Source organism: Aristolochia californica, unplaced genomic scaffold (genome assembly GCF_029961685.1).
Source record: "Aristolochia californica isolate CCGP_79_NKW_82.1479 unplaced genomic scaffold, dmAriCali1.0.hap1 SCAF_12, whole genome shotgun sequence".
NCBI lineage: Eukaryota > Viridiplantae > Streptophyta > Magnoliopsida > Piperales > Aristolochiaceae > Aristolochia > Aristolochia californica.
This window is the reverse complement of record NW_027181793.1, coordinates 21,607,843-21,631,579: the sequence shown is the minus strand read 5'-3', so window position 1 is coordinate 21,631,579 and position 23,737 is coordinate 21,607,843. Positions and strand designations below refer to the sequence as shown.

The following is a 23,737-nucleotide window of genomic DNA, read 5'->3' as shown; positions in this document are numbered from 1 at the left end:
TATGCATACTAATTCAATTGAATTCCTACAAACGAATAATTCCGCAATCAGATGGATGAATTGTGAAATACAAGCTAAAAATAACTACCCTAACTACAAGAAGGATGTAGTACAGGACCCTTCTACGTGAACAATTTTTACGTTTTTCTCTGCCAAAACAACATGCAAAAGTTATAGCTTCAAAAAATGAGGTAGTAGGAAGAAACTCATCTGGTCCTACAACCATTCCCAAGATACTCTCTTGCCATTGAGAAAGTGCTCTCTTTCTTCTTATTGTACTCATTGTATCGAAGGAAAAAATAGTCTAGATAATTAAAATCAATAGGGGAAACCTGTGCCTGCACAGACCACAGAAAGGAAAGAACATGTTCTTCTTTTAGAACTCCAACTGAAAACTGTAGAAATGGATCAAATAATCTACAACTATAGATGATAGATAAGAAAATGAAGACACCTGAATCAGCGCCCACAGGGCCCAGTATAAGTGTGATGCCAACGCAAGTGTGTTTGTTTCAACATAAATTGCCTCTAAGTCTTCATCAGAAACCTGGTAATTAGACAGGAAGTGGATCAGTCACGAAAACGGACTAATCTTACACTACTAAAAAGAATAGAAGCTCCAAACCACATTTGTGGCTTTGATGCACTGAAGCACAATTTTGTTTTTTGAACAATGAAACACATACTGATGCAATTAAAGCTGGATTCTCGGTTTTATGCAAGTTTAAAAAATATGACAGCAACAATTCAATAAACTGAAGACAAAAGGGATAATTCAACCACTTCGACAAGGCTTGAATCTCCTAAGTTCTGTGCGTTGAACAACTATTTTTCAGGGAAAGGAAGTATGCCTTCACTCACGTCAGACTCTTGTTTCTATTCCATAATTTTTGTGAGCAAATGACAGTTTTGGCCTTAAATGGCCAATTACAAAATAACAACAAATAACAAAACCCCTTCCAAGCAATAAAACGTCTTCTTGTTCCTAGATGACCCATAGGAATAAATTGTCCATCCCTTCCCCCCACAAAGACATGTTTATTCCAAAACACAAGAACAATCTATTTGTCAATGTATATTTTTTATTTTGGTTCCAGAAAAAGATCAGTTTATATCCATATAGAACTTAGATATAGATATTGATTGGGTCACATGACTTCATGTATCAAATATTTCCATATGGATGCTTTCAGATATTTTTGTTCTGATAATGTAACGAAGAACGAATGTGAGAATGAGACCTTCATTTCCAATCTCCACTTCCTATTTAATTTCGATTTAGGGGCAGGGACAAAAGATATTGGGAATATTTCCCTTTCTTTCTGCAGAGTAAAGAATGATATATTTTAAATCCCCTTTTTCTCTTCTACCTACTAAAATGGTGAAGGTTATAGTCTGGTATTTTAGATTCATCTGAAGGAAATATAACTAAAATAAAGAAAACAATAAGAAACAAAAATAAAAAATAAAGGAAATAAATTGAGTTTTGCATATATAAATGACACCATAATATATGATTCTATGCTAACAATTTAACATCTATTATTATTATTATTTTTTTTTGAATGAGGATGTATAAACTATTAAGAGAGGAAAAAGAGTACAATACCTAGCTAAAAGGATTTTCCTCCACAACAAGGTGTTGGAGTAAAACACCCAATTTAGCTGACCTAGGAATGTACTTCCAATTACAGTTCAGAAGAGAAATTAAATTACATATATCAAAAAACATATCCCAATGCTGCCAAGGGGGAGGGGTTGACTACGCACTCCAGTTAATGACTACTTTAGAATCGCCTTCAATGCAGAGGGGTCCCACAAGATGGCGATGAAAGATCTGCAGCTCATTAAGTAAACCAGAGAGTTCAGCAGTGGTAGAATCAGAGATTCCAATCGGCCCAACGAAGGTGAAAAGTAGACTACCATTACAAACATGGATCACTCCACCAAAACCCGCGGGACCGGGGCAACTAAAAGTGCTTCCATCAAAATTTAATTTGTAGTGGCCCACAGAGGGGGAGGCCAAATTTTCATAGTCGGGGCACGAGAAGGATATGTCATACCAGCAATCAGCCGCCACTTCCCTCTAAGGTTGGAGCTGCTAAGGCTTCAGAATTTCTTACGCATCAAAAGCCAGGCTGAAACATGGCCGACAATATTTTCTATCGGTATTTCAATAGAGATAGATTTTAAGTTGAATTTTCGGTTGTTTCTTTCCTTCCATAAGGCCCAAATGATATGACCAACACAGTATGAAATGAGTAGTTTCCCAAGCTTTGGGAGTTTAGCACTGGTAACAAAAAGAATAATAGATGTAAGATTTTGAGAGGGGCAATACTGGAAACCGATTTTATTGAGGAGGCTAGACCATATAGAATGGGCAAAGTGGTAGAGTAAAAGGACATGGTGGCTGTTTCGAGAGAAGTTTGGCAGAAGGAACAAGAGGGGTCCTGGATAGGGGTTCCACGACGAATTAAGGAGTCAGACGTGAGGATTTTGTTCCTACTTGCGCTCCAGATAAAGAATTTAACACAGGGAGGGGCAAGTAGGGTCCAGGCAATGGCAGAAGGATAATCGGTTTGAGGGGGGTTAGGGCTGCTGAGGAATTTATAAGCCGAGGCAATGGAGAAATAGCCTTCTGGGCAAGGAGTCCATATGAGTGTATCAAGCACATTCCAAGGTGTTACCAAGGAGAAACTGGTGAGGAGATCGGATGCCAATAAAGCCTAGAGTCTGGAAGAACTCTTCGGAGATTCAGATTCCATCCTCCAGATTCGGTCCACTGGTCAGAGATGGAGGCATCAATATTCTAGGCCAAGTTTGAAATCAAATCATGGCTGATATTGAAACAGCTCGGACCCATCCACCAATCTGACCAAAATTTTGTGAGATTTCCCGTACTAGCATAGCATTTTATGGCCTTCATGAAATCAGGTAATAACATTACAATTTTTTTCAAGACAGGGGACAGCCAATGACGCCTCCCACACTCTATCCACCAGCCAGATAACTTGATTGCTTTAGCGGTGACTAAAGATCTCCAAATCAAATCAGGGTAGAGATTAAATTTCCAAATCCATTTTAAGAGCAAAGCAGAATTAGTGGTAGTAGTATCACGGATCACGAGACCTCCAAGGAGTTCAGGTTTGCACACATCAGCCCATTTCACGAGACTATACTCCCTTTCCCCTTTTGGACCTCCCCAAATAAACCTCCTTTTGATGAATTCAATTCTATTTCGGATTGGGGTTGGGCACCGAAATAAGGAAAGAAAGTAAGAGGGGATACCGTGAAGGTAGGATTTAATAAGAACAAGCTTACCCACTTTGGAGAGATTTTCTTCTCCAGGAGGCCAAACGACCCTCCAGACACTCAAAAACAGGATACCAAGAGCTTTTGGAAGGTAAAACGGAGGATGGGGGGAGGCCCAGATAGGTGCAATGAGGGGTAGCAATTTTGCAAGTTCAGAACATTTGGATCAATATTGATGCCAGTGACAGAGGATTTTATCCAACTGACTTTTTGACCCAATGAGATTTCAAATAAATTGAGCAAAGCTTTAGTATGAGAGATTTGGTTCATTGTACCTTCACCAAAGAGAATGGTGTCGTCTGCATACTGAAGCAGGGCAATTTCTTGAATGGGGTCAGCAAAGATGGGATTGAGCCAGCCAGATTTTTTAGCAAGGCAAACCATAGACGCCAAATGTTCTGCAATTAGGGTGAAGAGGAAAGGTGATAAAGGGTCCCCTTGCCGAATGCCTCTGGTTCCATTAAAGAAGCCACATGGTTTGTTGTTGACAAGTACAGAGTATGATGCAGTAGAAATCCAGCTTCTCATCTAGAATTCCCAACGGGTAAAAACCCCATGTAGTCAAAAAGATGGTCAATTAATTTCCAATTGACATGATCAAAGGCTTTTTCGAAGTCAAGTTTTAGAACAAATCCAGGCAAATTGGATTTTTTGAAGAAGTCAAAGCGTTCATGGGCAGCCATTGCTGAATCAAGGATATTTCAACCTTGAATAAAAGCACTCTGATAGGGGTTTATGATTTGGGGAAGGAGGGTTTTGAGGCGGTTAGCAAGAATACGACCTATGATTTGTAAAAGCTAGTGGTGAGGCTGATAGGTCTTAAGACTTGAGGAAGGGCTGAGTTGGCTTTTTTTGGAATTAAAGCAATGAAAGAGGCTCCGATGGATTTGTGGATGATGCCAACTTGGTGGAAATTGTTAACAAAGGCATGGACATCTTTCTTGATAACTCCCTAGAATTTGTGGTAGAACTCACCATTGAACCCATCTGGACCAGGGCGATCCTTAGGCAGGCCTAGAGCAGCTAAATCAATTTCCTCAGGAGAGAAAGGCGCTCTAGATCATCCGTGTCTGAAGTGGAGATATGCTTATATTCGAGCTGATATAGATTAGGACGGTTGAAGCATTCATCTTAATAAAGATCTGAAAAAAACTTCAAAAGGAGGTTAGATATTGAGAGGTTATCCGTGGTCACCTGATCTCCATGATAGAGAGAGGTGATAGGTTAGCTCTCCTTCTGGCAGAGGCAATAGCATGGAAATTTTTTGTATTTCCTTCCCCCTCAGTCAGCCAACAGAATCTTGCTAGTTGTTTCAAATGAATAGTTTCATTTCTGAGAAGATTTGAAAGATCATGATTTCAATGATTTCGAAGAAGTAATTCGGGAGAAGAAAGGGACCTTTGCTCTTCGAGGAGATCAATCTCAGATATGCGGTAGTGGATAGAATCTTTCCGAGAGGCAGCAACAGCGCGATGGTTGGAAGACCAAGAGCGGATCTTCGCCTTCAAGGCTTTAAGTTTAAGGGGGAGCAACCAACCTGGGTTGGAGTGATGAGCTAGACCTTGCCACCATACATCAAGATCAGCAGTGAAGGATCCATCAAGGAGCCAGGAGTTCTCAAAACGAAACGGAGATCGATCCCAAGCAAGGGGTGAGTATTGATCTAAATCGGCCAATGATCTTAGCCGATTTTATTGAGGACTTGGCCCAACGTATTGGTAAAAAGCTGAAGACAACCGTTATTTGCTAGGAATCTATCAAGCTTGGAGAGGATTGGGGGATTTTGGCCATTAGACCAAGTGATTTTTTGCCAAAGAGGGGGATTTTAGAGAGTTCCAAGCTACCAATGAGATTTGAGAAGGCTCTCATTGTGAAAGAAGTTTTTTTGCCTGGGTGGGGGGGAGGGGGCAGCCAGAAGCCAAGGCAGGTCCCAAAGTTGGACGAGGAGGAGAATTTTTCCCAAAAAGAGGCACAGTCACGGTGACGAGTTGGGCCATATATGCCAGCTAGGGCCCAGAAAGTCCCCAAAGATCGGTCACAAAAGCGAATGCCGATAGAGAATTGGGCTGGCTGAGTGAGGGTTGCTTCGACTGAATTTGGGTTCCAAATGACAAGAATACCACTAGAGTGACCAATCACGTCGAAGCAAAGGTCACGAGCACAGAAATATCAAAAGTTTGTAGCTTTGTTTCAACCAATATTACAATATTTGGTTTACATTCAAAAAGGGCTAACTTGATTACCGTGCGCTTAGAGCGGGAGCCGATTCCTCTGTCGTTCCATGAGAAAACAATCATCGAGGGGGGCGGGGGATGAGTTCTTCCTCCTGGTTGTGGAAGGTGTCATGGTAGTACTTGCAGAATTCCTAGGCTAACTTTGTCATCTCCTCGAACTACTGCGTAGGGTAATTGTGCTCCTGAGCTTTGAGGTACCGGATGAGATCGTCAGCAACCTCTCTTTGAGAGATCAGAAAGAAAATTTCTAGATAATCAAGGTCTTGGAGGGGAGGGAGTGGGTGGAAGACTTTTGGGAGTGCAAGGTTTTGGGGGGCTAGGTTCTTTTTGCCCTTGCCCATCTTCTTTCTTTTGGAATAGGTGAAAGCAAAAGGAGTAGCGGGAGGTTTTTTTGAAGTTCTTTTCGAGTATGTGAAAACAAAATGAGTGATGGGTGGTTTGCTGGAAGATGCAACACTAGAGGCCTCCATTGGATTTTTTGACTTGGGCTTAATGGTCACCAGGGGGGTTGGACAAAGAACGTGGGGGAAGTCAGTATTTAAACAGGATGGCAAATGGTTATTTGGTTGGGTGGAGTAATTGTGCCATTCAATAAGTTTTGGACTCTCATTGGAGTTTGAGTCCCACTCTCATTGGAGTTTGAGTCCCACCGATCTCCTTCCTCTAGAAAGAATCCAGGTTCTGACCTGTTGTTAGCTAGGGAATGATTAATCTGGGGGGATGGCGGAAGGGTGGGGGGTTGCCAACTGGCGATATTGAAAAGACTATCTGAAAAGCTGGGGTTTTGGCTACTCGGTAGGGCAGAGGGAGTGGAGAAGTTTCGAAAGGGGGATTACGTGAGATGATATGCAAAAGATCTCACTGTTAGGGGCGGGACAATCGAGACAATCTCTTGTCCTGCGATAGGACAAGAGATAGAAGGATCGGGAAGGTTAAGATCACAAAAAATGGGTGGGTATTTTGAGGCTTTCTTTCTGACTGGATGGCGGTGGGGGAGGAGAAGTTGCAGGTTTAATGATGTGTGTGCTTTCCGAGGTTGGGATGGGGGTAATTTGGGTTTTGGGGGGGTGATGGGGCATTTTTGGAGAAGGGGAGCAGAACTTGAGTGGCTTAAGGTCACATAGGGAAGGGGGGGAGAGGTCTTTTCAATAATCGAGGGGGGGATGGGATGGTGATCAAAGGGAAGGGGCTATGATCCCTCGGGATCAGGATTGTGGTAGGAGGCGGAAGAAGAGTAGTTTGTCTAATCAAGGAGGTGGGGAGGACAGCTCTCAAGGTGGACAATATTATCTAAGTAGGCATGGGGACTGCCAGAATAGCTGGAGGGAGGAGCTTTAGAGGGGTCAAGGATGGGACAAGGCTTTTCAAGGGCGGGGATCGAGGGGGAGGGGTGGGGATCGGTGAGTGGATTTGATAAGCGCGGGATTCGAAAGGGCAGGGGGTTGTGTTCAAGGAAGGTACGGGAGGTATGGGGTTTGTGGTTGAAGGGGGGGGGGGGTGAAGGGAATTTTTGGGAGTTGGGCAATGTCAACCCAACGGATAGGTGGCGGTGTGGGGGAGGGCGGTCTGACCAAGGGGAGTGGGGGGACATTCGATGTGATTGGTTTGGCAGGAGAGAAGGTTGATGTGACAAGTGAAAGGTTCGGGTCAGATGAAAGGATGGCATGAGTGTGCAGGCGGGTGGTTTCGAGGTTTTTTGGTTTTAGAAATTTGAATTTGGGTTCGAGACTGTTGTCCCTATGGGTTCTTTAGATGAGTCTTTGCTTACCCGATTCCAGTCTAACTCGGAGCTAGGCAGGTCCTAAGTTAACTCAGGACTCTTCTTATCTGACCCAAGCTGGACTCAGCGAGAGGCGTTGCGAGTCGGAAACCATTTAGGGGACAACCAGGTTTTCAAATTCTAGAATGATCCAGGTGGTGAACTCACCAGAAATAATATTAACTTAGTGCGTTCCACTTAACGGATTTTTTGGCCGAACAATGCATGAAGGATAATAAGTAGTTTGGCAGCCCTGCCAAACAAGACTTGAGGAGAGTGAGTTGCTCTGCAGTAGATAAAAGCTTGCCCCTCCAAGTAGTTAGTCTCTTTTCAAATTTCTCAATAAGGGGGGGACCAAAGCGTCGCCGAAGGCCAAGAGTCAAAGAGTGGAAGTCCAAGATATGTAACTAGCAAATTTTCCACTGAGCACCCCAAATAGTCAGCCATATCCTGAAGCACAGGTGATTCGATATGATAGCCTAGGAGGGTGGTTTTCTCCCAGTTAATGTTATGAACAGAAGCCGATTCAAATAGTCCCAATACAGCACTCAGTTTAGTTTTTCACTATCTACACCTCTTAGATATGGCCTTATCTTATTCAGCATGTATGAGAGTTTACATAGTGCAAGTTTCATATAATTAGGAGGTGTAATATAGGAGTTATAAGGGTTTATGTGAGTGAGGGTATAATTGTCTGTTTACCTTTAGTTTTTAACTTAAGCTCTATAAGAGGGTTAAGGGTTGACCTGAACCTTAAGATGAGAGCCTCTCTTGCTCTCTTGCTGTCGTTTCTTCTCTTCTCTCTCCATTTTCTCTTATTCTCTCCCACATTCCTCTTTATTGCATTATTTTACATGGTATCAGAGCAGTATGACCCAATTACAAGCACGTGAAGCTTCCTCTCCTCCTCCATTGAAGACAGCGATCTCTTACAAGGAAGAAATCAAGGTTTGATTGTTACTAGTTGACAAAAATCTGATTTTTTACTCTCCTTCTCCGCCATAACCCAAGAGTAGATAGTCTCTACTGCCACTGGAGCAGTTTTATGATTGATTACTGCTCCAAGAGGGTTTATTGGTTTGCATTTGATCCAATTGACCTGTGCACAGCCCTAAAACTGAGATTTTTTTACTGCATCATCCTCTGGGAGGCTGACATCAGCCCTTATTTGCTCTAGGAGGCTGACATCAGCTCTTATTTGCTGGTTGGCACATATTATATTTTCTAGCCTAACCCTAATTTTTTGAGGTGGGGCCCACATACCTTGTGCAAGTATTTTTTGTGCAGTGAATTAATTATGTGATTGTGGTGACTGTTGTTTGTTTTAATGGCTGATTCTGTTAAAGTTATTACCCTCTCGATGGAACATGAAAACTCAAAAGGAAAAGATTCTATCTCGATTGCTTCAGAGAGGTTGAATGTAAAGAACTACCTAAGTTGTTTAAAATCCATTCAAAATTACCTCCAGGCCAAAAGAAAGTCTAAATTCATCAAGGATGATCCACCAGTTCCAATGGATGATGACTAGGAAGCAGATGACAGTTAGATCATGATCTAGCTCATCAATAATATTAATTCCAAATTAAGGAATAAAATTATGAACTACGAAACAACAAAAGATATGTTTTGCCTCTAGAAGTGTTGTATGTTTGGGAGAGCAATTTATCCCGTGCATATGAACTATATGCTAAATTGTTCAGTCTCAAATGGGTGATTGATCAATTACAGAATATTACAGTGAGCTGCTTGGAGTCCTACAGGAAATAAGTATTTTCCACCCCATCACTCTAACAGGGACAGCTGCACGTAATCAAATTCTTGGATGGTTTGGGATAGGAATTTGATGTTGTTAGAGCATAGGTATTGGCCTCAGATGATATCACATCATTGTTTACTACGTTTAATAGAACCATAAGAGTTGAGAATGCAGTTATATCCTGAGGGAGTAAAGAGAGTAAGCATATTGATGCATCGGCCCTTCATATTTTGGGTAATTCAGAATCAGTAAGAGGACGTGGTGGATCTAATAGAGGCAGAGGCAAAGATAGTTCAGGCAAAGACAATTCATAAATCGGCAACGGAAGATACATCTTGAAGCGGCTTAGAGAATACTATGATATCTAAAAGGTTCTCCTGGAAAAGGATTGTCTTTTAAGACCAATGATCATCTTAAGATAGAGGCATACTCAGATGCCAACTATGTTGGGTCTAAACTGGACAGGAAATCAACTATTGGCTACTGTGTGTTCTTAGGTAGAATAATAAGTAGGAACAATAAAAAAAAATGTGGTGGCCCACTCCAATGTCGAAGCTGAGTATAGAGTTATGACTCATACAGCTAGTGAATTGATGTGGGTGAGATCAGTTGTATGGAAATTGAACCTACAGAGCAATGGACCTATGACTATGTATTGTAACAATCAAACAATTATTTTCATTGTTTGAAAACCAGGCTTTCACAAAAGAACCAAGCACATAGAAGTGGATTGTCACTTTGTCAAAGACGCAATTATAAAGAAAAACTTGGGAACTCTCTATATTGGGTCCAGTGATCAGATTGCTGACATATTCACCAAGGCACTAGGAATAAAGGACTTTTGGAACTTTTGTATCAAGCTGGAGCTCATGGATATTTATGCTTCAGCTTGAGGGAAAGTGTTGAGAAATATTATAGAAGGGTAGTTTGATAATGTTTCATTGTTTGCACCTCTTGGGAATAGTCTTATCTTAATCAATAAGTTAGATAGTTTATGAGGTTCAAGTTTCATGTAATTAGGAGGTGCAATGTAAGGAGTTATAAGGGTGTAAGTAAGTTTAACTGAGTAAGGGCATTATTATCCTTACACACGTTTTAAGTTATAAAAGGAGATTAGGGGTTGACCAGAACCCTAATCTCGAGATCTCTCTCTCTCTCTCTCTTGCTGCCATCTCCTCTTCTTTTCTCTCTTCTCTCCTCGCTCTCAATCCCTCGTATTCCATATTTTCACTTTAAGTAAATGCCAAAATAGAAAGAGTCGTATCACACATACTCCTTTAACCTCTGGTACAACTTGAACCCAAGACCTCACACTAGAAACCCTACCAAATGACCATTGAACCGAAGGTCTAAGTCACTCAAAAATACAATGTTTTTTTACCGTGGGGCAACCTTTCTTATGTCTAAGACCAGAGCACCAAAAAGGATTTCATTTTTTCATAGGCCACATTGAATGTGCAGCAATTATTATCTGTTATGTCAATTGCCAGTATCAAGAGGGGACAGATGTGAAAATATTAAAAAAAGCCAAAGATGCCAACCCTTCCAGAGATCAGGTTTGGAAAAATAAAGCCAAAATTAGTCACAAGCATAGAATTGATATACCTCCTGAGGCTTGTCAGGTTGCAAATAGTGCCTAAAAAAGTGATCTTGTGCATCCTTAGCAGGATACCTGAATAAATAAGATCACTCCAATCAGTAACTGCAACATCTCAGAAGCTCTGGATAAAATCAAAGCTCACTCTAAGAAAGAAGATGTTCACACACAAAGTGTAGTCACAATCAAATCCAGCATATTCATTGAAGTGATTGGCAATATCATAACCCCTGTAGCTGTATGACCCATACTCAAAATCAATGAAGTAAAGTTTCCCTGAAGAGATAATAACAATGTAAATAAAGTCAAACTCAATATTAAAAAGTTCAGACAAAAAGCTTATATACCGAAACGACAGGAATGATCAAACTCCTTTTCTAGCTTTGAAATGATGATGAGTAAATTGTTTTTAGGAAAGAACACTGAATTGAAACTAGCTCTCTAAAAGACTCTGCACTTGAACTGCAATAATTTAAATCGTAGGTCAACATGGGATGTATCTCTGCTTAGGTTGCCCTAGAAAAATCAATGCCCAACCAATATGTAAAACACTCGCATTTTGGTTGGTGAAGGTCATATGTTTATTGCCTAGTTATAACTAATATTTTTGACAACTATTAGCATGTCATCAAATTATTCAACACATAAATTCTGTATAGCAAACATGCCTTCTTTGAACAAAGCCACGACAAACTGGCAGTAGGACACCCAATTCATATAAAGAGGAATTAAAACTTCCAGACTCGTACAACAATCATAACTTTTTATAATTCTTAATATCTCTTTGCATCATTGATAAAAATAGTCCTTCAACTTTTTTATCAAGGTTTCTCATTGAAAGTAAATTTAGAAAACAGCAAATTGCATTACCTTCATCATCATTCAGCATTAAATTTCCAGAAAGTAAATCATTGTGGGCATATACCACAGGAGCATCTAAAAGATCTGTTAGAACCTGCGAAGTCAAAGCAAGAACACAAATCAAACTCAATACAAGATGAGCTTCTGACGGTTGCTTGAGTATAAAAAGTTAAAACGAAAACATGCCTTTCCAGCACTTGAATGGAAAACAAATGATCCAAAGAAACAGTAATTTTAAGTCGTTCAATAGGGTTGACCTATCTGCTAATTAGCATTTTATCACCCAGTAGTACACTTATACTCTGCTAACATGCATTACACACAAATTTATCTAAAAGCACAGACTCATCCAAGGGTGGGTTTTTCATGTCAATTTGAAGAAAATGAAGAATAAAAACTTCTTTTTCAATTTTCATTCATTTTAATCACAACTACAATGACAGCAATATATACAACATAGGAGAATGAAACAAGACTTATTTCAACATACAATGAATTTGGACTATAAGAGAATAAATCTGGACATATTTCAACAGACAATGAATCTAAACATGTTTCAACATTCCCCTTCAAGCTGGTTTATAAATGTTGAGCATTCTCAGTTTGCCAATTAGGAAGTCATTTTTTTTGTGATTGAAGACTCTCCATGAAGAAATCTGTCACCTTTTGTTTGGTAGGAACAAACGGATACACAATACTCCTCCATCTAACTTCTCTTCGATAAAATGTTCATCTTTATCTGTCGTGCTATACTGGATTATATGATATAGTGATAGCTGCCTTGCTATCTGAGTATAACTTCATAGGCTGGTTGAACACATCTTCAATTCACTTAGAAGCCATTTTATCCACATAAGCTCACATATCCCTCATCAACAGCTCGGAACTCAGCTACAACAGAGCTTCTAGCCACCAAATTATGTTTTTTACTTCTCCAAGTCACTAGATTTTTTCCTCCAAAGGTGCAATATCTAGATTTAGACCTCCTACCATTTATACCTCCAGCTAAGTCAGTATCAGTGAATGCTTCAACACATACATTATCACTCTCTTGAACAATAATCCCTTTCCTAGAGTCCATTTAAGATATCAGAGAATCCTATAAATTGCATTTAAGTGCTCCTCACAAGGGGAGTGCATGAATTGACACACAACACTCACTGCAAAAGCAATGTCAAGTTGAGTATGGGACAAGTAAAACAATTTCCCAACTAATTGTTGATATTTTCCCTTATCAACCTCAGCATTGGCATTTGCACTCATTGCAATTTGCATCGATGGGTGTTTCAGCTAGCTTGCACACTAGCATACTGATTTCATTGAGAAGATCTAAGATATATTTTCTTTGAGACACTAAGATTCCTTCTTTAGTTCTTGCCACCTCTATGCTTAAGAATACCTCAAAGATCCAAGATCTTTGATTTCAAATTCTTTGGCCAAAAAAATCTTTAGCTTTTCCTATTCAACAAGATCATCACCTATTAGCATAATATCATCCACATACACAATAAGTATAGCAATCTTCCCACCATCAGTATGTTTAAAAAAACATAGAATGATCTACTTGGCTCTGAACGTACCCAAAGTTCTTTATAGCTTTAGTGAATCGATCAAACCATGCTCTAGGAGATTATTTAAGATCGTAGAGTGATCTCTTGAGTTTACACACTTTTTTTTGCGTCACGTAAGCCTTCAAATCTTGAAGGTAGATGCATATATACTTCCTCTTCCAATTTACCATTGAGGAAAGCGTTATTCACATTGAGTCGTTGCAATAGCCAGTCCATAATAGCTGCAAGAAACAACAGGATTTTGACACTGTTCATTTTTGCAACAAGAGCAAAGGTCTTCTGATAATTTATTCCATATGTTATCAGCCTTATATTTCACTATGAATGCCCACTTACAACCAACTGAACTTTTTTTTTTGGGAAGACATACCAATTCCCAAATTTGATTCTTCTCTAACACCTTCATCTCCTAAAAAACAACCTCTTTCCACTCAGGAACAGCAAGAGCTTCCTGTACAAACTTAGGAATTCCCTTTTTGACATTTTAGAAACAAAGGTTCTAAAGATTGAAGATAATTTGTGATAGGACACAAAGTGAGATATAGGATGATTTGTGAACGACCTTACGCCTTTTTTATGTGTAATGGGGACATTTAAGGTCTTGAAAATACAAGATATTGGCGAAAAGGAAGAATCTAAATAACCCAATGTGCTCGAAATTGAATCTTGATAGTCTATTTGTCTTGTTGTTCCACACCTTGTCGGTTATGCCTCCTTGTATAGACATGCAATTGTGCATTTTTTTTAGGTAGTATTTCTCTCTTTGCATTAGTTTTTTCAATTTCTGGCATAATAGACTGTGTTCAGGAAGGGAATCTGTGATAGGAAAAGTTTGTGGTTGAGGAGATAAAGTGGTTATTTCTAGACAAGAGGTAACCGAAGAGACAGACAAAGGGACAACCGTTTTCCAAAACCTTTCTTCATCCAAATAATTCCCCCCCTGAAGAGAAGTTTGGGAGAAAATGATCTTTAAAGAAAGTGACATCCATACTGACATAGACCTGGTTGGTGGTAGGATCAAAACACTTTATATCCCTTTTGAGTTGGTGAATATCCAAGAAAGACACATTTACGAGTTCTCGGGTCAAGTTTACTACGGGTATGACTATGAACATGAACAAACACAACACAACACAAACATACACCTTGGGAGATGGATTATTGAATACTTGTGCATGAGGGTAGTTTTCCAATAGAATGTTAAAAGAGGTTTTTGAAACTGGAATACTGAGGAAGACATTCAATTGATGAGGTAACACACCGTAAGAACGACTTCCCCCTAGAAGTGTTTAAGAACCCTAGTGGTAAACATAATTGCCCAAGCTACCTCTAAAAAGGTATTTGTTCTTGTGTTTAACAACGCCATTTTGTTGAGGTGCGTCGACACAAGTTGTTTGGTGTACAATACCTTTTTCCTTGAGAAATTGACCGAAAAATGGAACTGAAGTACTCTTTGCCATTATTCGTTCTCAAGATTTCAATTTTGGTATGGAATCGGGTTTCAATCATAGTATAAAAGTTTTGAAACACCTTGGCAGGCTCGGTTTTTCTTTCAAAAGATACACCCACCATTATGTTTTTCGCTCTCGATGGTCCCCAAATGTCACTATGTATGAGAGAAAAAGGTTGGCATTTTTTTGTAAGACTAAGAAGGAAAAGTGGTATGGTGATGTTGGCAAGTTGACAGATTTCACATTGGAAAAGAGAATTATTTTTATTTTTGACAAGTGAAGGAAACAACTTACTCAAATATAAAAAATTTGGATGGCCTAGTCTATAGTGCTATAACATTATCTCATCTTTAACAGAAAGAAAAATAAATTGTCTGAAATTTGAGTTTGTCTAACCATGGATGTATTTCCGTCAAAGTAGTAGAGTTGATCAACCACTCTAGGACTGCCAATCATCTTCCTCAAAAACATATTATGAAATTCACAACGAGATTGAGCGAACTTAGCAACACAATTTGAATCTAGTGAGTTTGTTGATGGATAAAAGATTACAAGAAAAGTTAGGAATATGTAAGACATATTGCAAAGTTAGATTCTTAGAAAAAACAATAGAATTTTTCCTTCCAACTGGAGATAAAGATCCATCTGCAATACACACTTCAAGATTACTAGGACAAGGAGTATAGGATGAGAACAAATGAGAAAAACTAGTCATATGATCGCTAGCACCTGAATCAACTAATTGTTGGATTTAGGATCCCATGACAAGGTTCTCGACCAAGGTGGTGAGAGAGGAGAGGAAGAAGAAGAGGAGAAGAAAAGAGAGGAAGAAAGGAGAAAGAGAAGGAAGAGAGAGACGGCCAAAGAGAGATGAAGAGAGAGAGCTTGGGGGAAGAGAAATGCCTAGGGACGAATTTGAGAGAGAAGTGGGGAGACTTAATGCTCTACCCCGTGTCTTGAGCCTCTATTTATAGTTGTGGAAGGAAGTTCACAATGACTCCAATGTCATTAGGATTACAAGCTTTGTAAAAGAAAAGACATAAGTAAACATACATCATCTCCCTTAATTACACCCTTGCGTCATCCTTATAAAAAAACCTCTTAATCACCTCTTTTGCCAACTCTTGACGTGGGAGAGTATTTACATTTGTGCCACATCGAGATGTGTCTTCCAACACTAACCATAGTTTGTGATCAAAAGAAGAGATAAGGGCAATAGGAGAACTACCTTTCTGAGCAAGTGAACAAGTAAAAGAGGGATCAGGATAAGATTTGGACTGATACAATAGTCCATACAGATGCTCGGACTGTTCCTTACTGAATAAAGGTGTCTTGGAACTACTGGAATGAACCACTCCCTGATTTTGTGTAGCTGCCAGCACACCTCTACCATCTTTGTTCTTCCAGTTGGGAGGTTTGCAATGTAACTTTCAACATGAACCCCTATTTTTTTGGGTATATTGTAGTAGTCACACCACCTTTTATCTTTCTAACTGTCAGCCCCTCAAACAAGAGTAAAAGCTTCAGTAAGACCAAGAATATGGTCATGTACCTGCTCAAATTCAGGATTGAGTCCCAACAAGAACTGAAACACTCTCTCCCTCTCCAACATGTCTTTATTTTTTTCGTGTCTGCAACATATTCCATTTCCACATATTGATACATATTTGTCTCCGTAAACAACCATCGCAATTTGTTATAATAGTCTATAACACTTGAGGACCCGAAAGTTTCAAACACAGTGGTAGAAAAGCTTGACAAGAAAAATAAGCACATCACTAGGGGTGGCATCGAACCGAGCCGGTTCGCGAACGGCTCAAGCTCGGCTCGGTCCCGACTCAATTCGGCTCGATAAATCCCAAACTCGAACCGAATTCAAGTTCAGGTTTGGACTCGTTTAAGTAAACGAACTGAACTCAAGCGAACTGCGGTTTAGTTCAGTGGCTCGCGAGCCAGTTTGTTACTTAATGAGCAATTTCGGGGAATCGAATAAAGGCTTTTTGTCTTCGGCTATTTCGCCTATTCCTCTTCGGGCTTGATTTTGACTGTCGACTTTTTGTCTTCAGTTTCGATTTCGTGGAATCAATGGCAAAATCGGACGAAAATGGGAAGGAAATCAGTGATGGCGATGAGAAGTTCACTCAGCCGGATCTTCCCCAAGTCTAAACAGAGAAGAAGAGGTCTGCAATCTGCCCCTTTAGGTTAGTTTTCGTTTTTATTCAATTTCTATCTCTGTTTCTATGAGTTCTTCCTCATTCTCTTCGTTCTTCATCTTCAATCATTTTTTTTGTAACTGAGGATTACAGAGGAACAATCTCTTTGTTCTTCGTCTTCTACGATTTTTTACTCAATCTCTTCGTTCTTCGTCTTCTTGGCGAGGAGCAAATCACAAAGGTGAGCAGAACCTGTTGAAAAGTTACGGAAGAGAAGGAAGCTCATCTGCCCCTCTCTCCCCTTTCTCTCTCTCGGCTAGAGGTGCTTGTGGCCAACAGGAAGTTGTTCTGGCTTTAGACGGGCTCGGCCAACAGGAAGCTATTTTGGGCAGGCACATCCACAGGTCAGATCAGCCCGCCCCTTATTTTTTCTATGAATTATTGCCAGTTTTTTTAGTTTTAATGGTGGTTTTAGAGTTCTATTTCTGTTTTTTTAGAGATAGCTTAATAAACTGTTTATAATCTATTGAAATGGACATTTGCAATAGATCTCAAACTATAACAGAATGGCCAGTTCTATTTCTATAAATTATTGCCATTTGAAATGGCCATTACCGGCTGGGTAAGTGTGCTCAGTTCATAAAAACAACCTGTGGGCCTACATTGAAGTGTCTACATTCTGAACGGACTGGTTCAAAAAGTCAAAGTGCCATGGTCAATGTCTTTGCTGAATAAGCATTTCATTAGTTCTGACGCTAAATTGCTTGAGGACCATGAGAGTCGTCAAATACTTCAATCTGTTAACGTCTAAGTATCAAATCAGGTTGTAGTGCTTCAATTGGGCTTGTGGTTGTCATCCAGGAAATTGCAGCTATTGTCTGTTCAGCGTACATTATCAACTGCATGTTCAGTTGCGTGTTGTCAGTGTGCCATGGTAGTCCAGAGGAACAGAGATTTTACAGCTTCTGAAAATCCTTTGTAGCCATGGTAGACCAGAAAAAAAATGAAAATACAGACAAAGATTCCTCAAAAGAAAGCATATTTGTTGAAAAACAGATAGTGACAAAACTTCTTCACAGTCTAACAATATATGCACAGGATAAAGAGCAATAGTTTATAAATTTATACTTATTTGGGTGATTGTAAATTGATATTGATATTTCATTTAATTTTTTTGTGTTTGATTATTGTATAAAGTTTATTCATAATATTATGTGGTGTTTATGAATAATTTTATATAGAGTATAAAAAAAATTATGCAGGTATTATGTACATAGGTTATGCCCAATTTTAAGTAGAGGTCATGCCCATTTTATGTAAAACGTATGCATAATTCTATATACAATTTATTTGACATGTCTTTTTTGCAAAATTTTAAATGTGTGTTGGAGTTCGAACTTGGTTAAAATCATTGGGCTCGAGCTCAATTACAATTTTAGGCTCGAGCTCGAGTTCAAAATATTTAAATCAAGCCCGGCTCGAACATAGACAAGTTCGAGCTCGGCTCAGTTCGATGCCACCCCTACACATCACCGCACCTTTCCATACAGACAAGTCTGGCAACGGTGGCCGGTGTAAGGATTTCAGCAAATAGAGGCTGGTAATGGGGTGAAAAAAAATTCCGGTAATGAAGACCAGAAACAATTGTAACTGACATTAATGAAGGCCGGTGAAAAAGAAGAATTTAGAGCCTAGGCTTTGAAACCATGAAGAAAATGAAGAGTAAAAACTTTTCTTTCAATTTTCATTCATTTTAATCACAACTACATTGGCTACAATATATAATGAAACTGGACATAATTCAACAAACAATGAATCCGAACATATTTCAACATACAATGAATCTAGACAATAAGAGAATGAATCTGGACATGTTTCAACATATAATTCTGGACAATAAGAGAATGAATCTAGACATATTTCAACATAATTGTTCAAGCAAAAGTAGTTTTTGTGCATGAAAGTAGTACTTCAAATTGGAAATAAATAGGCTGTGCACAAATGACTAGTCACCTTGGTAAAAATGATTTTAAACAAGTCTGCTTTAACCCTTCTATTCCTAAAATATCCAATCTATACCCATAATTAGAGTTAACACTTATTTCTCAAAGAAAGAAGACCCATCCAGCAAGTCAAAATCTGCAATATTCAGTGCATGGGATTTCCAAGTTCACTATCTATCACATTTGTCGGATCAAATGTATGCCACAAACACAAACTGCCATAATGAACTGTATGAAGACCTTAAATAAGTAGAGAATTTATGTATCAAAGAAGAGGAACAACAGAGTTTTGTCATGCACAAAAAGTACATTCTCCAGACATACAAGTAAAACGTCTGCAAGAAACAACCATCTTTTGTCTTTTTTTTTCTGTTTTACAACAATCAGAAAGATATTTTCATTGAAATAACTCCCAAGGAGACAAGTACACAAGATGAATAACAAGAATCATAACCTTAAGTTCCATAAATTCCTTCTGCACTTCTGTAAAAGCTATTGTATCATACTTTGCCCGTTTTTCACTCTCGTCAAACTTAAGCCCAGATGCTGCACCAGCAACAGTAAAAGATGCGGAGGTCAAACATAGATTAAATTAAACAAACCTGCAAAAGCAGCCAAACAGATATATCACACCTGAATTACTCTGAAGGAAATTTTCTACCTGTTCCTATGAATTTAAAGATACCATTCCATAGTTGTGGCTCCTTGGAACCCGGTATCTCCACCTGATGAAATTTACGAAGTTGTCTTGCTATTTCCGAAGCTAGCTTTGGTTTACTCATGTCTGTCAGAAACCAAAGAAAGCTTTCACTTAGATGAAATGATAAGGTGTACAGTAGGATATAAACATATTATATAAAAATATGACTATGATCAAGTATATAAGAAAATGTATGACTGTAAGAAGAGTATATTAGGTCCCAAAGGAGACATATGTACTGCACAATTCAGCGTTATTCTCACCAGATGGAGAAAGAGTCCGTGCATTGATGAAAGATTGTACCATTCCATTTGCAAATATACCGAGCAATTTTGCACCAAATCCTGCAGCCGAGAGATAGAGAATGGCCTAACAACAGCAGGTTATATTAACTTAATAACTTCTCTTTGAATAGCTACATGACCATAACAATTAAACCAAAATATGGAGGAATCCACATTATAAATGGCATAATGTTTGGTTACTGACAGTATTAGTTATTAGTATAGAAACCAACAATCATATTTCTGAAAATGAGACATATAAAAGTGCTCTGGTATAGACACACTCCCAGCAAGGTCTAGTTGGACAGGAACTTTCAAACAATATCTATATAAATATTAGATCCAAAATCAAACATGAGTTTATCTAGTGCTCGAATGCAATAAAGTGATCCTTACCTTCCTTGTGCATGTATAAGAGAAAGAGGGAATCAGCCCAACTGTTGCAAGTTTACATTTGTGGGAGGGGCAAACTTAGAGGCCATGGCTTTAAAACTATTACTGCTTGTAATTTCTAGGAACATCTATGAGGAAGTTTTCTTAATAATTGCTGGTTTTTTAAATCCACAGCTTTAAAACAGGAGATATCAGAAAATACCTTTGTCAAATCCAAGATATTTAGATCCTAACACTCAAAAAGTAAGAAGAAACTATTAACATGATCAGGGAAACTTGCCAATTAGGAACCGCATTTTAAGTATCTCCACATTCAAGGCAGAAGTATTAAGCTATTGCAACCGGGAATTCCACTTGAAAGAAATTCGGGGGTAAAAGGAGCTGTTTCCTCATAAATATCCCTTCAGAATGCATATCTGCACCTGAAAGCACATAGAAGTTATATGTATGCACCATCTCCTAACTATTTTATCATGATACTGTGGAATATGATTGAACAGCCTTGCTTTTGGGAGTATTGCAGCTATACGGGTAGCACAGATGCTTGAGAAACAGCAAACAGCAATCTCATGCCATCCAGCAGCGAATAACGTGAGCCCCTTGAGAGGACTAATACACATCTGGTAGTTATATCACGCCATAGAAGTGCTACCTCAAAGTCGTTGACATGTTTTCCAGTTATAAATAATTTTTGTTAATGCAAAACACAGAGAAGAACAAGAATCCCAAGAAAATGGTAGAAACTGCTCAATGCATAGGAACTCCTCTATGAAAAACTATTTCAAGCAAGAATTTTGACAGCGCCAAAAGTAAAGCATCACAACATGAAGGAATTCCATTTGAAAACCTTTCTGTCAGTGCATCAACAAGGATATAATTCAAGTTATTCTTGGAATCAAGACTAACATTTTACTTGGAACAGAACAGCAAGTTCAAAAAGGAAGCTCTCTCATTGTTAGAGTCCCAGTTATATCAGTTATATATGTTTAGCAAGTACACATCAACAAAAAAGTAACAATCAAAACTCCAACATCATTAGTTCCAAAGTGCAGGATGAAAGAAATAAGAATGAAAGAACCAATAGAATGAAAGAAAAAAAAAACAATTCCCTGACTGAACGAGTGAAAGAAAAAACTGTTCAAAGAAGCACAAATCATGAACGAAAGAACAACATCTCAGAAAATAATTCCTTGGTTGCTCACCTGTAGCTCCCGTTTACGGTCAATCACATACTCTGTATTTGGCCCATACAATCGAACAGTTAGGAGAACATCATCTCCATTTTCCTCTCTGACTGATACTTTCAGCACTAAAGTAAAAAGGAATGAACCACAGCTCAGACCAGTTTGTAGCAATATCGTACAAGATTTTGACTAAGAACTTTTAATAAGTCAATAAAACACGAAAATCTTCAGAGTTGTAACTCAAGGACTTTGATTATCATCAAAAACCTTCATAAAATATTGGAAATGAAATAGAAAAGTTTCCAATTCAAGATATCATTTTACATAAGAGTGTGATAAAATTGGCATGACAGAATAAAGTATCTTCATTAAATGACCCGAGGCCAACCATATGCAATTCCAGAAAACAAGGAAAATGACAAGTTCATTTCAAAAAGATGGACTGTTGAACACTATTGACCAACAGAAAACTCCAATTGAAAAATTCATGGTCTAGAAATACCAAAGAAGTTTAAGCAAAGATGTGGACTAATGAAGTAGTGATATCAATTAAGCCTTGACATCAATTGTGGTAGATCAAAATATTTTATCTTTTTAAATGAAACAACATCAAAGTCCTATTGTAACAAAAGCATCTTCAGATGCATACATCTGAGATCCTTTCACCATACATTTCATTTCTTTCATCAGGCACTTTTTTCTTTCAACATACAACTTTCACTGCAAGAGATGGAATACGTTCTACAAAATGCTTATGTGCTTGAGCAAGCAAGAATAAGGCTGCAAAAACCCATATAGTAGGAAAAAAGACAAAAGGATATAAATTAGACTCACAGAGATTGGTGACGCCCCCAGAAACAGTTTCAACTGAGAAACATGAATCATCAAAAGATGACCATTTCTTAAAAAGATCCTTGCACAAAGCTCTGAGAAAGAGATGCAAACATATGACTTCAGCTAAAGTTTATTTTAAAAAAAAAAAAAAAGGACAAATTAAGTTTTTTTTTTTGAATGTTGATTAAACACACTACACTCCAGACCCTTGGTGAGTATTGAACCAAAATACCTCAAACTAGAACACCCCATGTGGCCATTGGGCCAAATGGGCACTGTGATCAATTTATAAGTAATTGCAATTACAAATAATTGGAAAGAACAGGTAGGGCATCGATACAATAAATAGAGGTTAAAGGCTTGAAATAAAGGATTACCCTCGACATGGTCATCTCCTCGATGACAAAATATTGTCTAGATAAACCTTTTGACAAGCTTAATTTCAGACCATGTGAAACATATTCATCACTTTGTTCAACTGAAACACAACCTAAACGATGGAATTATAGTAAACAAAAATGTAGTAGGACAAAATTCGAAGTTCAAAGCAGAGAGAGAAAAATTTAACATAGGTGTCATAATAGCTAAAGAAAATGACTGTAGAATAACCATAGTTTAACTCCTCCATGCAATAGATTGTACAGGCTTATCAGACAAAATAGTTTAAAGACCAATTGAGAAAATCAATAGAAATACTGAAACTCAGAAACGAACAGAATCCACATCCAATAGGCAAAAAGAATTCAATTCCATACAAGAAAACTAATACAAAGCGTTTTGTGAAGGAAATGGCCTTAGACTATTAACAAAATATGCCCCAAGAAAATTATCGTTAAGCATTCTAAGACAAAAAGGAGATCCAAACTTCTGGATTCGTCACCAGTGGAACAAAGCCACGACAAACAATTGGAAGGACATAAAACATGGGTAGACAAAAGCGACAGTAATACAACAGTAACAGAAACCAGACAAGCAAACGGAAGGCAAAGCTACTACCGGCACACCAGAGAAATTAGGAAAGCGAGAAATAGAAATGCCAAAATGAAAATAGATATTAAATATTACCCGCAGGAACAAGACAAATTCTATTAAAATAAATGGAAAAGGAACAAGAAGCAAACGTCAATGCGAAACTAAAGAGTTCAAACGACCGATTAGTCAATAAAATGAAACTAAAACTCTGCGTATGGGAAAGGTGGCGAATCTCTTGATGAGCGTGGGGCAAAGAAACACTCCGCTATCGGGAATTACTAAACGAGCACAACCTACTCTGAAAATAGAATCCGAAGACAGTTCGAAAATGAAATAAAAAGCCGTAAAACCAAGTTTCCAAAACCACAAGTAAGACAATATAGCTGAACAAACCAGGGAGAGGGCTATATACACGTACATAACGCGAGGCTTGAGCTGAGATGGCGGCAGAGAAGTATCAACGGTGAGAGAAGAGGAAGGAATGACGGAGGTACTGCCATCGTCCGGTACTCGTTCTGCAACTTCCATGGCGTTCCAGATTTTCTCCGGTCCCATTCTTTATCTCAAATTCAAAAATTTCCCTTTTAATTATCTCCCAGGCCGCGAAAACGGAAGGAGATCCGACACAAGCCTCCACTATTAACGGTGCACTCTTTCCCCAAAACGGAAGAAA

At 38.7% G+C, this 23,737-nt stretch overlaps 1 protein-coding gene across 1 annotated transcript; it reads right to left on the bottom strand.

The window, feature by feature from the left end:
- LOC137946307 (probable ethanolamine kinase) lies at positions 1-23,679 on the bottom strand. Its single transcript, XM_068792545.1, has 11 exons — positions 23,483-23,679; positions 22,093-22,184; positions 21,277-21,383; positions 19,661-19,766; positions 19,359-19,481; positions 19,152-19,243; positions 11,529-11,613; positions 10,829-10,934; positions 10,667-10,733; positions 455-547; positions 1-338 (listed from the first exon to the last, which is right to left on the bottom strand). Exons 1-11 carry the CDS (start codon positions 23,617-23,619, stop codon positions 207-209), a joined length of 1,140 nt encoding a protein of 379 aa, XP_068648646.1. The 5' UTR covers positions 23,620-23,679; the 3' UTR covers positions 1-206.
- Positions 23,680-23,737: the final 58 nt, after the last annotated feature.

Excerpts from the sequence above, each read along its gene's own strand:
- LOC137946307 (XM_068792545.1), bottom strand. The coding sequence starts at position 23,619 with ATGGGACCGGAGAAAATCTGGAACGCCATGGAAGTTGCAGAACGAGTA. Across the intron at positions 19,767-21,276 it reads ACCGTAAACGGGAGCTACAG|GCCATTCTCTATCTCTCGGC; the intron begins GTGAGCAACCAA and ends TGCTGTTGTTAG. Across the intron at positions 339-454 it reads CCCTGTGGGCGCTGATTCAG|GCACAGGTTTCCCCTATTGA; the intron begins GTGTCTTCATTT and ends TGGTCTGTGCAG.